This window comes from Lynx rufus, unplaced genomic scaffold (genome assembly GCF_022079265.1).
Source record: "Lynx rufus isolate CCGP_SWC_20201006 ecotype Redwood Valley unplaced genomic scaffold, mLynRuf1.p SCAF_3, whole genome shotgun sequence".
Classification (NCBI taxonomy): domain Eukaryota; kingdom Metazoa; phylum Chordata; class Mammalia; order Carnivora; family Felidae; genus Lynx; species Lynx rufus.
Genome location: NW_025814845.1, coordinates 10,387,067 through 10,401,285, shown reverse-complemented (window position 1 = coordinate 10,401,285; position 14,219 = coordinate 10,387,067). Strand labels below are relative to the sequence as shown.

The 14,219-nt window shown below is 50.3% G+C and overlaps 1 protein-coding gene across 1 annotated transcript in view; it reads left to right on the top strand.

Annotated features, from left to right (window-relative positions):
- FAM184B (family with sequence similarity 184 member B) overlaps positions 1-14,219 on the top strand; it is a 155,714-nt gene that overhangs the window by 140,107 nt on the left and 1,388 nt on the right. The window contains exons 12-17 of the mRNA XM_047090611.1: positions 3,402-3,565; positions 6,162-6,334; positions 7,413-7,559; positions 9,668-9,785; positions 11,355-11,459; positions 12,481-12,680. Coding sequence (XP_046946567.1) covers positions 3,402-3,565; positions 6,162-6,334; positions 7,413-7,559; positions 9,668-9,785; positions 11,355-11,459; positions 12,481-12,680 — 907 coding nt within the window. The remainder of the gene's footprint in view (positions 1-3,401; positions 3,566-6,161; positions 6,335-7,412; positions 7,560-9,667; positions 9,786-11,354; positions 11,460-12,480; positions 12,681-14,219) is intronic.

Below are 14,219 nucleotides of genomic sequence, written 5' to 3'. Positions count from 1 at the left end.
GGAAGAAATTTTGAGCGTTCCCATGCCCCCCATATCACCTCTCTGAGGCTTTCCTCATACCGTAGGACACATCTTGCTAACGGATGAACACAATAGATGGAGAAACAGCCCAGATGCTCACAGACACAGCTCGGAGCCCCGGTGCTTGGGCCTGAGATTCTGGGTGTGGTTCCCGCGGAAGGCGCTGGTGGGCGCGCGCTGCCTCTGGACTTCTCGCTGCAAAATCAGCAGTGAAGGCTGTTGTCGCTTTTCACTTTGTTATATAAAAATTAAAATCCTCTTCAGATTTCTCTGGGTTAGTGAAAATAGGTTCTAATGTAGGTGAACTTTTTTTTAAGTTTTAAAAAAATGTTTAACGTTTATTTTTGAGAGACAGAGACAGAGCATGAACGGGGGAGGGGCAGAGAGAGAGAGAGGGAGGTGCAGAATCCTAAGCAGGCTCCAGGCTCTGAGCGGTCAGCACAGATCCTGATGCGGGGCATGAACTCACAAACTGTGAGATCTTGACCTGAGCTGAAGTCGGATGCTTAACCGACTGAGCCAGCCAGGCGTCCCTGTAAGTGAACTTTTGAAAAGTAGAGGCACCTGTATTATCACCATCATCATCATTATTAAATATAACCAGATCGCTGAGCCTTCATGAGAGTTTCATGGGATTGTCTCAACCTCTCATTTCCGTTCGGAAGATTCCTGAAAATCTGGGCAACTTACACCTCCAGACTCCTGTAGTTACTCTGCTTCCTTTGCCTGCGCGGCCCCCCATGATCCTCAGCATGAAACTCACCTCCTCTTTCCACATCCAAAACCAGTCACACAAAGCATTCTGGAAGTTACCAGAAGCAGTAAAGATCTCCTGAGTCAAATCGTCTGGACTTGAAGCCCAGTTCCAACACTCACTAGTGTTGCATCCACGCGACTCCTGAAACAGAATGCTACGGGCACCAGTGACAGTTGCAACAAAGTTTATTACAATGAGAGGCAAGGCCGACCGATCGGGACCAACACTCTTGATAAGAGTGTGGCCCCGAACAGCCGGGGTACAGAGTTTTTAAAGCTGATCACATCGTTTTATCGTTATCTGGGAACAGAACAGAGAAACAGTTCCCAGATGAGTTAGAAACAGTTGCCAGATGAGTCAGAAACAGTTATAGAATGAGGTGATTATTTTAGACTTTCTGCCGCTAAGTTGCAACCAGTAGATCTCCTTGACCTTGTCTCTGATGCTCTTTTTTGAGCTTTTGTTTCCTTCATTGGTAAAGCCTGATTCACAAGAGTATGAAGTATGATTTACAAGAGTAAAAGCAAGGTTGTTATCTTTTGACCTTCAGTGTCAGAACAAAGTTGTTATCTTTCAAGCTAAGCATTAGCCCTACAGTACAATTTAACCCTTACACTAGTTGTGTGACTTTGGGCAAGTTACTTACCTATGCTGTGCCTCAGTTGCTCATCTGTAAAATGGGAATAACAGCATCCACCTAGTGTGCTACACAGATGTGGCTGACCCTAGAAACTTCTGTTTTTGTAGATCAACTTTTCCCTCATTTTCTCATCTTCCTTCTCTCTTTTTTAAAAAATATTTTAATTTTGGGGCGCCTGGGTGGCGCAGTCGGTTAAGCATCCGACTTCAGCCAGGTCACGATCTCGCGGTCCGTGAGTTCGAGCCCCGCATCAGGCTTTGGGCTGATGGCTCAGAGCCTGGAGACTGTTTCCGATTCTGTGTCTCCCTCTCTCTCTGCCCCTCCCCTGTTCATGCTCTGTCTCTCTCTGTCCCCAAAAAAATAAACGTTCAAAAAAAAAATTTTTTTTTTTAAATAAAAAAAAATATTTTAATTTTATTTATTTATTTTGGGACAGAGAGTGTGGGGGGGAGGGGCAAAGAGAGAGGGAGAGAGAGAGAATCCCACGCAGGCTCTGCACTGTCAGCACAGAGCCTGATGCAGGGCTTGAACTCTTGAACCATGAGATCAAGGCCTGAGCAGAAACCAAGAGTCAGATGCTTAACTGAGCCACCCAGGCGCCCGCCTTTCTCACTCTTAGGACCAAGACAAATGCCTCCCCTTATTTCATGCCTAGCATTAAAGATAATATTGGCCTTACTAAATATTTCTTTTCACACCCAGACGGGGGTCTCCTTAAGAGAATTTGGGAGAAGAGCATTTTCTTTACCTGTGTAAGTGAATAAGATCTACCTGCTGCTTGGGTGAGCTTTCATTAGACAGCATGTCCCGCTGACTGCACGTCAGCACATCCGCTCAATTTCTGGAGGAAGTGACGCGGGAAGCAGGCAGGAGAGAGAAAGAGAGAGAGAGAGAGAGAGATTCCCCAGTTAGTGTCCAGGTGGGACGTGCTAAAGTTAGCAGCATCTAAAAGAGGCAGATTACACAAGATAAGGCCCAGGGTATACCATATGTCTCAGGTACACGACAAAATTCAGATCCGGTTGGACACCCCTGGTGATTCCAGCACCCAACAGCAGCTGTCCCTGCTGCCTGTCCCCCGGCCCCTCTGATCCCACAATAGCCTGGTCCTTTCCTGGACAAAAGAGTCAGGAGAGACCCTGGGTACATGCTGGGATTCTCAACACAATCCCAGGAAGAAGGGGGTCGGTGGACTCTATAACAATGAGAGCGAATCACGGGCTTTATGAGTGGTATTGGGTGGGTGAGAGCACCTGCCACAACAGGTGGGTATTAGACATTCCTGGTCCCGATTAGCTACTGCACTGTCTGTATGAGACACACCTGACCTGCTGGTCAGCGTGTGAGGCGCAGGGAGTGTCCATCAGATTACCTGATACACTGGGGTGGAGACCCAGACATGCTGGACGGACAGGTGGATGGGTGTGGAGGGAGGGAGGGAGGGAGAAGGAGGCCAGGGGAGAGAGTGGGTACTAAATGAGCCCACTGTAGTTATGCTTTGCTAAAGAGTCTTATTGCACATATTTTTGTGATAAGGGATTTCAAAATATTGCATTGGGTGTGGATTTTTTTAAAGAAAATAAGCTGTAGAAATCACTATATTAAAATCCTAGTGGGGAAGAAAGATGATCAAGTAAAATTTTCAACATATCATCAGAATAACTAAGCTTTGCTGTGTTTGATATACTCTAACTTTCAGAGAAGTAAGTTTATGGGAAGTGTTTTGCAATGGATATGCTTTTACACTGTCATTAATTTCCACTCTAAACATCACTTGGTTATTTAACAAATGTGTGTGGAGTATCTGCCCTGTACTATCTTATGGCTATCTTACGGCTTACGGAATTATTGGAACGACGTTTCCAAAGTTAATTTGCAATAACTAAAATACAGAGTCTCGAAAGTCCGTAACAGGAAAGTATCAAACTTACTAGCCTTGAAAATCACCTTCTCTTTAAGAAATGACAGCCCTTCCTTCTGCAGAGTCCCTGAGGCAGGAGCTGTCGGAGCAGCGGGCCGCCTGCTCTGGGCACCAGAAAGACCTGGAGGTGCTGCAGGCCGAGCTGAGGGCTCTGGGCAGCTTGGGCAAGCCGCAGGCCACCGCCCAGTGTCCAGGGGACAGTGAGGACCGCACCGTCGCTGCAGAGGTCAGCACCCCCACTCTGCCCACACCGCACCCCTCTGGGAGCAGTGTCCAGGCTGCAGAGAGAAACTCATAAAGGAGGGGCCCCGGGTGCTCCTCATTCCCGTCTGAAATGGGGAAGAGCCTCGCTCCACGGTCCTGGGAGACACTCGATGGGCTTGTAGGCTCCCGTTTTGAAAAGCAGAACACAAGTTTTTTGTGCTGCGTGTTATTTTTAATGCAGATACAATAGCATTTCAGAGTGTCACTGCCTGAGAGGCCCTGGAGACAGTCAGGGTCACTCCCTCACATCTGCAGAGAATGTCTCAGAACACCTTTCCAGACAGACTCCCTGTTTGCTCCCATGAGTGGGAGCTGCCTTTTTGTCACTGAGGTTCAACACTGACTCTCTTTGAGCCTCGTAGTCAGACTTGGCCCATCAACCCCTTCCGGGTACATCCATATTCCCACATGGCTGGCAGTACAGTGACCTCCTAACAGCCCAGCCCTCTCTCCCCCCTCAGCCCACCATGTACCATATGGTGTCAGCTATTCATCCGTATAAAGGCTTCAGTGACTCCCTATTGCTATCAGAATGAGCTCCAAATGCCTAAGCCTGGCAAGGAAAAGCCTTCACCCACTGGCTGCACTTTGTATCTTCAGTCGTATCCCCTTCTGCTCTCAACGTGGGGTCTGCATCCTGCCTCTGGGCCTTTGCATGTGCCCACTCCCTGCTTGGGATGCCGTCCTCCCTCAGTGCCCAGCTTACCCTCTGTGCCGGTGGTCTCCTCTCCAATTTTAGTATATGTGCCGCCGAAGTCAGCTCTAGGGGGCTCCCCTCCACACCTGGGACCCCACCAGTCTCTGAGTACTTCCGGTTATAGTTCAGCTGGCACTGGTGTCTACCGCATGGCCCTGTTAGGGAGCCAGCATATCATGCGTGTTCTTCATGGATGTTCTCAACTGGATTAGGAGTCTTTGGAGAATCAGCCATGTCTGCCTCATTTCATCCCTGCCCCCACTCAGCACTCTGCCCGAAGTCTGCACACGGGAGAGTCTTCTCCAGGGTTTGCGGTGGCCAACCGCAATCTTCAATCTTCAATCGCTGAAGATCCGGGGGACGTGGGCATCGTTTGCTCAGGATTGTGCCAGTACTGAGCACCTGAAGACAATCTGTGTTTAATGAGAAATTTAAATGATGACTCACAAGGAGCTCAGCCCAGTCAGTAAAGTCTAGCAGAGGGAAGACAGAGTGTGCCCCAGTAAGCATTCTAGATTGGTGGGAGCCACCCGTACCTATGGGAGGGGGCAGGAGAAATGTGGGGTCGTGACGTCTGCAATGACGAACTCCCTCCCCAAGTGCTATGGATCCTTGGATGGGTGGGATGACACCCGGCCACCAGGTGCCAGCCTTCACCTTCACCTCATTGGAGGGAAGCCCTGACCCCTCTGGGAGGAATAGCAGGGCCTCAGATGAAAACCCACACAGAGAAGAAAGGTGGGGGCGTGAGCCAGGAGGAAAGCAGCCCTGGGCAGCACGAGTGAAAGACGGAAGGGAGGGTACCCAGTACAAGGATGCGTCCTTAAGTCTGCCACCACTGCAGGTAAGTGGTGTCCCACCTGCTGGGATCTTCCGAGGAGCCCTGTGAGATCATCCTCATACCTGTCCCAGCTTGGGACAGAGGGGGATGCATTTATCCAGCAGGTTCTTTCTCCCATTAGTCAAGCATGGCCCCCCAGGACCTTAACCAAGCTCTTCCTTAACCAAGCTCTTCCATGGCCCCCCAGGACCTTAACCAAGCTCCTGGGTACCCCAGGACCTTAACCAAGCTCTAACCATGGCCCCCCAGGACCTTAACCAACCAGGTGAGTGCCAGGTGCCCACGTGCCCATGGGTGTCACACACACACAAGCCCCAGGGCAGGAAGCAAGAGGTGTGGGGCATGGGCCACAGATGTTCCCTGTGCAAAGCTGTTCTGTGTGGAATGAACAAACGCAGAAACCTTCAGGCATGTTTGAGTGAACTTGAAAACTGTAACATTCACTAACCAGGGGTTAACTCTGACCCCATTTCATTCATTAGATTTTTGAATTTCTATCTTGAACCACTGGCGTTCAAGTATCATTTCATTTAGCAAGCATTTATTTGGCCCCTTCTGATCCCAGCCCCCGAGCCAGGTGCCATCAGATTGGAAAACTCGAGGGGAGACGGTGCCTTCGGGAAGCCCTCCAGGCTAGTGGAGGAGACCACCATTAAACAAATGAGCGCACTTCGGTGTAATCGCTCCACAGACGGGATCGGGATTCGGTGATAGCCGAGGAGAGCGGGCTTGTCGCTTCTTCCCCATAGGCAGTGCTTTTGAAGTGGGGAGGGCGCTCTGGGTGGAGTGTTTGGCTTGCCTTGAGTCACGTTCCTGGCTCACCGTTATTAGGCTTTGTGAGGGCGGATCTGGCCAACTCGGAAGGCGGGAAAACCTGAAGAGCCTGGATGTGAGCTCCTCAGTCGGGAGCAGGCTGGTGAGGGCTCCAGGCTGGGCGGAGCACGGGTCCCCGTCCTTCGGCGGCGCATCTGGGGCCCTCGGCGCCTCCTGAAAACGCCTCTCCCGGGTGCTTCTCCCCAGGACGCGGGCGGCCCGGGCCAGGCGGGCTCCCCGAAGGGCGCCGCGGAGCCGGGTCCGAGCGAGGGCTGCGACCCCTGGGAGGAGAACTCGCAGCTCAAGGACGCGGTGCAGCGGCTGCGGGCCGAGGTGGAACAGCATCAGCAGGAGGCGCTACAGCTCCGCGAGCAGCGCAGGTCGGTCTCCGGGCGGGGCCGGAGCTCCCTTCTCCCTCGCTCCCTCCAGCGCCCCGGGGTGAGCCTCTGAACCTAAGGCTCACCCCCTGGGCTTCTCCGCAAAGGAAAGACTCCCTAACACGCTAGCACTTCCCTGATGTTACTCCCGACGCATGAAAAGGACCAGTGCTCTAGGAATTCGTCTCAAAACTGCAGGGTTTGCCCTGGGATAGAGGAGGGAACTCTGTTTCCTACAAATCAAAGAATTTCTGGGATCAGACCTTACCGTACTAGAAGTCCCTTCAAAACCAGCCTTAGGGAGGCAGTGCGGTGAAATAGCTCAGGCGGTGCCGTGTGAGCTCAGGCGAGTCCGCTAGCTTCTCCACGCCCCCGCCCTCATCCGCGAAGGAGGTAAGACCGCCACCTCTCAGGGCCGTCCTGGAATGCAGTGACATGTGGGCAGGATTTAGCACCCGCCCCGGAATGCATGGAGGAAGCGCTGGGTGAACCGCTGTTACTTTGTTCTGGACATGTGTTAGCATGATTCAACCTTGCACTAACCCTGTAAGGTAGCCACTATCATCACACCCATTTAACAGGTGAAGAAACTGAGCAGGGTGTGGCTTGCCTTAGGTCACACAGCTAGGAAGTGATGGAGGAAGACCTACCCCCTATCCCTCCCTGCCTTTCAACACTGGACTGGTGACTCCCCAGGCCTCAGAGTCCCAAGGATCAGTAATCGCGATACACAATCTCAGCCTCCAGGCCTCCATTTGCCCCTCTTGAAGGGAGGATTTTCCAGAACCCTCCAGAGCTGTCCTCCACTGCTTGCCCCTGAAGGCTTCACAGTCCGGTTTCTCCTTCATGGGATGCTGGGGCAGGAGGTGCTGAGAAGGGGTCCCACAAGCAGGATTTATCCTGGACCCCACAACCCAAGAGATCCCAGGTCTCCTTCCCAGCATCCTGACCTCATTCATAACCACCCCCGCCCATGGCCTCCCACCCCAGCCACCCAGCAGAGCGGGGAGAAACCCCAGTGCCCAAGAGGCTCAGTCCCTAGAGCCTGGGCCAGCCCGGCTGTGCTTCCCTCCACCCACAGGCTGCTGGAGGAGGATCAGCAAGCCCAACGGGCCCGGGAGGTGGAGAAGCTACGCCAGGAACACCGGAAGGAGATGCAGGCCATGGTGGCGGATTTCAGCAGTGCACAAGCCAGGCTCCAGGCCCGGCTGGCTGCCCTGGAAACTGAGTAAGTGAGGCCTTGAGCCCCAGATTAGGAGGGACTTGTAGAGGTACATTTTATTAGGGCCACCAACTCATCCCACTGTGCCTGGGACTCTCCCAGTTGTTTTTTTTTTTTTTTTATTTTTTTTTCAACATTTATTTTTGGGACAGAGAGACAGAGCATGAACGGGGGAGGGGCAGAGAGAGAGGGAGACACAGAATCGGAAACAGGCTCCAGGCTCTGAGCCATCAGCCCAGAGCCCGACGCGGGGCTCGAACTCACGGACCACGAGATTGTGACCTGGCTGAAGTCGGATGCCCAACCGACTGCGCCACCCAGGCACCCCTAAAACTAAGTTTTAAAGTTCTAAGTTTTAAAGTTCTGAGTTCCAAGAAGCACCTCTGTCCTGGGCAATTGGGGATAGTTCGTTACCCCCCATCATTTTATGAGACTGCATTCTCTCCGTGCAGGGCACTGGGAATCTGTGAGGAATGAACACTGCCTTATGGGCTTGGTTTGACCCCTCACCCTGGGAAGAAATCACGGGATCAAGTCTACTTTTTAATGAACATTTGCCCCATTCTAACATGCATCACCTCACTGAATCTTCACTGTCTCCTTCATGGACAGATAAAGAAACCGAGGGGGTCTTGTGCCTGTATGCATACATCCTTATTACTTATTCAACAGATGTTTATTAAGAGCCTACTGTGTGCCTGGAGTTACAGCCAGAACTAAACAAAGACCATGCTCTCATAGAGCTCAAAAATTCTCGATGGGAATTCAGACAAGAAATAAACAGATGAATATTTTTCATATCAGGTATTGAAAGTGCTAAAAGAAAAACAGGATCAGTGTCTAGGGAGTGGCAAGGGTGGGCAAGGAAGGCCTGTCTAAGGAGGTGACATTTAAGCACAAGGAGGCGAGGGAATGAGAGAGCCGTTTGGAGGAGGAACATTCCAAGTGGACACAACAGCAAGTACAATGGCCCTGGGGCCTGCTTCACATGACTGAACAGCCAGGAATAAGTGAGAGGGTGAGTGGCAGGAATTGAGATTGGTGGGCTAGCTGGGAGGGATGAAGGAGACCCGCACTAAACAGGAAGCAGTTTGGATGTGTTCAGGGTGCACTGGAAGCCATTGCAAGGCTTTGAGCAGGAATGACATGGTCAGATTTACCTTTCAATAAGGTCACTCTGGCTGCTGAGAGAAGAGACTAGGGGGTCAGGGTTAGCAGCACGGAGGTGGAAGATGACAGGTAAAGCCACCTGCCCAAGGTCAAGCCGCACTAAGTGAATCTGTTACCTGTCTGTGCTCTTAAAAACATGTTCTCCGCTGTCTCCAGTACAAAGCAAACCATCCAGAATCCAGAATGAAAGGTTTTATCAGCTACCATCTAATGGGCACTTACCACAGGCCAGGCGCCCATTATCTCGCTGAATGCTCACAACCACCCAGTTTCGTGCCCCTTTTAAAGAATAGGGAACTGATGATCACAGGGAAAGGCTATGCAAGGTCACATAGCCTTTTCCTCAAGGCAGAGTAGGGATTAGATCCCAAGTTATCTCACCCCGAAGTCCCGGCCCTCTTATCAACTACACTCAGTAGGTCACCTGCAGCCCTCACCCCCTCCCCCACCGTGCGCAGAGTTACTTCTCTCTGGCTTCGTGCTGAAAGGGCTGGGGGAACTAGCTGCCCGCAGCTCTGAGGGAGAACCAGCTCATGCCGTGCTCCGTTTCGGCCAGCAGATGGCGCCAGAGCCACGTCGGCATCAGCCCAGACGTCGGGCGGGCCGCAGTGGGGGACATTTTTCTGTCGAGGCCTCTCTGCCCAGGCATCCCTGGTTCTTGAAGCTTCACTGAGGGCAGTGTGTGCATCACCCACGGGCCTTTGGTTCCTTGGCCCCGCAGCCTTGGGGTAACTGGCAGACGTCAGACTTGGAGTTGGGGTCCCGAGCTCTGCAGCCAGCTCACTGGCTGGTCCCAGGCAGGGTCTCTCGGCCTCCATTTCCCCTTTTGTGAATGGAGACATTAGCTGGCCAGGCTAAGCTCACAGCAGCGTCCCCACCCCATGCACCTGCTTGTTGTTGGGCAACGGCAGCAAGGAGACTAACTGCATGCCTGTTCCAAACAGACTGAAGGATTCCGGAGAGAAACCAGGGAAGGGGGCGTCCAGGCCAGAGGACGTTCAGCTCATAGGCCGCCTGCAGACCCGCCTGAAGGAGAGAGAGGAGATCATCAAGCAGCTCATGGTGAGGCCGTCAGGGCCACCAGGGGGTCTGCAAGGTTCCTTCCCGAGGGCCATCCACTTTGTTCTTGCCATTGCTCTGCCTACCTAGCAATTTTAATCCTGTTAACTCTAAAACCACCTTCAGAAGATCCTTGATTACTTTTGTATATTATCTGAAACAATATATACTCACTAGAAAAATTAATACAGAAAAATAGAGCCCCACCCCCCAAGCACTCAAGTCCTACAGCATCTGCCCATGGTTGATTGGTTCAGTTTTTTCATCTATGGAATTTGGGAAAATCCAGAATGGTTTGCCTTCTGTTGGAATTTTAGTAGACTCAATCAAGCCAGTTATTGTTTGTTGATCTTCCTTTTGTAAAAATGACTACCTGTTTTCCAGTTCGCAAAGCTGCCCCGGGGCCCCTTAGGAAGAAGTTTTCTCCCTCGGGGTCTGTAGCCCACAGCCACCAAGGCCTGAGGCCATTTCTTTGGAATGCCCCTCCCTCCACCTGCCCCTGAGCTTTCACGCAGTGCACCTCCCTCACATCCCTGTCTCCTGATACTCCATCCATTGCTTCGGGCTCTAACCCGGCCGCCCCGTGCTCCCTGGTCTGGTGGCAGGTTGCCTGTAGCACCCCAGCTGAACCGGAGGGCGCTGCTTCCCCTGGCTTACGTCCAGCTCTGCAGACGGTGGCTCTCGACTGGCGCCTGTCAGTGCAGCCCACGGTGGGAGGGCTAGTCGGCCACCTGAGAAGTCCGGCCACCTTCCCCACCCGTCTCTGCCTCCACCGCTTTAGTGCAAGCCCCTCTCACACGCGCAGTGAACCACTGGACTCCCCACTCACTCCAGCCTTGCCCGCACGCTGACCTCACATCAACCAGGGCAGTCTTGGGGAAGCGTGTCAGATGAGAGCTCGGCTCCATTCTGCACCGCTCACGGCCTCCCGTCCTTCCCCGAGTGAAATCCAGGATCTTCGGCAGCCTGCCAGCCTCACGTCCTCCCACACACACCCCTCTCCTCTCTCACTCCCATCCCTGCCCCTGCCACGCAGTTCCATGTCAGGACGCTGATGAGACAGGAAAACTTCACTAACTGAAAATTAAATGATACTAAGGAATAGCTTGTTTGCTAGGTGTGACAAGAGAATTGTGGTATTTTTTTTTAAAGAGTCTTTATCTCTTAGAGATAGATGTGGATGTTTTTAAAGATGAAATTATACAATGATTGGAATCTGCTTTAAAAATAATACAGCAGGAGAGAGAAAAGTGGACAGTGACACGCATAAACAAGGTTGGTGATATAGTGATTGTACCAGCTTTTAACCTTCAGATGCCCAGAGTACCTGGTTCTCTAACTGCCCAAGACGTTTCAAATAAGCTCACCCTTCCCTATACAGAAGCTGGGGACTCAGGCCACAGGACTAAAGGTGCTTCCTCAAAGCTTCAGTGGACGGCAGCCGGATCCCCACACATCCTCCCCCTTCCCCTCGGCTTTCCCTCACGGTTTCTGCCCTCACTCGACCATCTTCCTTCAGGTCAAACCCAGTGGTGTGGTCAGGCTCATTTGGACTCAGTTGTGTTTTTCCAGGAGGAGAGAAGATTTCACTGTGCAGCCTTCCCCAGCGCCGTGTCCCATCGGAACCGGTCTTTCTCTTTCAACCCTCACCCAGGATATTTGACCCCCTCCATGAAGGTAAATTGGTTCTGCCGATTTCAGGCATTACAGTGCTGCTGGTTTCATTTTCCTGAAGGTAACTACAGCTTACTTATCGGCGTGCTGGCATACAGTCAGAGGAATGTTCACTGAAAATAAGACTCATGGGGAACGGTCCAAATTATTAACAAACAGTATTTATACCTGGTGAGGCAGATTACGTGTACTTTTAATTTCTTATGGGTTTTTGTATTCTCCGAGTTTCCTATAAACATGTCACTGTTAATAATGGTTATATCTGGATGATGAGAGAAACGAACAGGAATCTCCCACTTTTTAAAAAATGTTTGAGAGAGAGTGGGAGCGAGTGCAGGAGTAGGGGAGAGGCAGGGAGAGAGAATCCCAAGCAGGCTCTGTGCTGCTGTGCTGTTAGCAAAAGCCTGACACGAGGCTCGACCTCACGAACCATGAGTTCATGACCTGAGCTGAAATCAAGAGTTGGATGCTCAACCAACTGAGCCACCCAGGAGCCCCAGGAATCTCCCACTTCCTTTTTTTCATTACATATTTTTGGAATTTGTTATAATGAGAATATTCACATCCAAATCTCTCATCTGCTGTAACAAAATCCTAAAAGTGCTTAAAATGTTTAATAGCTCAAAGGACAGTAAACCTACCCTAAGCTGAACAGATGTGAGCTCATTTATGATTTTTATGTATGCCTCTCAGTGAAACAGTGTTGTTTCACTGCAGAAATATTAATGCATTTGAAGACAATGGACCCAGCTCCTGTTGGGGGTCTTATATGGCCTTCTAATGTCTAAAAAAAAAATTTGAATTACCAAACACATGTCCCCAGAGATTTTGGGCAAGAGATTGTGAGCCTGTGTTTCATAAAACAAAGTAGACTGGAGGAAGAAATGCTTTAAAAATAACATGTAGGTATATAAATAAAATTACTGCCTCTTCTCCCATATAGTTTTGGTTGGGTGGGCCTTTTTTACTTACAATAATGACTCTTTAGGGTGGAACTAACTGGCCTTTCTTTTAATACAAACAGAAAAAGAAGCTGGAGGAAGTGCCCAGCCGAGTGGTCAGCGTGCCAAACCTGGCCTCCTACGCAAAGAACTTTCTGAGTGGTGATCTGAGCTCCAGGATCAACGCCCCTCCAATAACGAAGTCACCCAGCTTGGACCCAAGCCCTGGCTGTGGCCAGCCTTACAAACCCACCCAGGCTCTAGATGTGAAAACTGCCACAAGGTAGGGGGTGGGGTGGGGAGTTGTGATTCCAGTTTTCCATAGATGGGGGGGAATTCAGATTCCTTTCTGGCACCTCTTCAATACCCAGACTTTGGGCAGGTAAAAAGGACAGGGAGACAAGCCCCTCCCTGCCTTGGACAAATTACAATCCAGCCAAATGGGAAGGTGGTGTAAGAGGAAGGAAGTATGTCATTCTTTAGACAAGTACTATTCTTGGTACCAAGTTCCAGAAAGTCTTTTTTTCCCTCTCATGGATGATTAGATCACTTAGCTAGCCGTGTCAGTGTGGGTAACACAGAAGATGGACTCTAATCACCTGGCCCTGAGGTCTGGACTCAAATTCTGGTCTCTTGTTCTTACCTAGGTGACTTTGGGCAGGTTACTTGACCTCTCTAGGTCTCCATTTCCTCACCTCTAAAACAAAGATAATACAGCACCTGCCTCACCAGACTGTGAGACTGAAGGAATTAATCCACAGGACGCAGTTAGCACAGAACCTGGTACAGAAGCATTCAGTCGATTTCCACTATTATTACTGCCACTACTATTATTATTAAGGTTATTTCTCAAGATTGTATCATCTTGAGATTTTAAGGCCTCTTAATCTGGGTTGGTAGCTCATGCATGATCAATCATCTCAGATACCACCTTATTTTTCCAGAAACCCTTGCAACATGTTTCTCTTTCACAATCATTTCCCCGTTTATTAATTCTCCCTCCTATCCAGTCTTCTTTTCAGAGGCAGAACTTGACATTCTGTGCTTTGAATTTTGCATTTCAGAAATGGCTCCTTCTAAAATGTTCTTTTTCCAGGGATGCCTGGGCGGCTCAGGTGGTTAAGCATCTGACTCTTGATTTTGACTCAGGTCATGATCTCACAGTCGTGGGATTGGGCTCCAAGCTGTCATCTTGGGATTTTCTCTCTCTCTCTCTCTGTCTGCCCCCCGCCCCCCACCCCCACTTGCACTTGTCCTTTCTCAAAATATAATAATAAAAATAAAGTGTTCTTTTTCCAAAGGCCCTGCATACCTGCGGCTATTGGGACAAATGGGAGGCACAGACCTTTATAAATGTTGAGTGGCAAGGACCTCCTGTCAGTCAATGAAGGAGGCCAGCCCTTTTGTTTCAAAGCTGCAGAAACTGAGGCCTGGAGCCCTAAGCACACCCCTGTATTAACAGCTAGAGCCAGCTCCTGACTCTGGCTGGGGGTTTATCTCAGTATCATACACCTTTGAATAAGCTAGGTTCCCAGTTTTATATGAAGCTTCACAAATGCAGACAGAGACCAGTCAGCAGTATACACCGTACTTTCTTGCTTACTGTTTCCTCTTTTCAATTTATTAGGCTAATGTCACAGTCTTATTGAGGTGCGAACACATTAGATAACTTCTGAAGAAGCCAGACATTATAAGGCTGTGTTGATTAACTGTTTCATTCCTTACCTTTTTTATGAGGTTTAGTGTTCAATTTGTGCCTGAAATATAAGTTTATACAATATGCTCATTAGTCTTAAGTAAAACAGTGGAGAACCTCATTTTC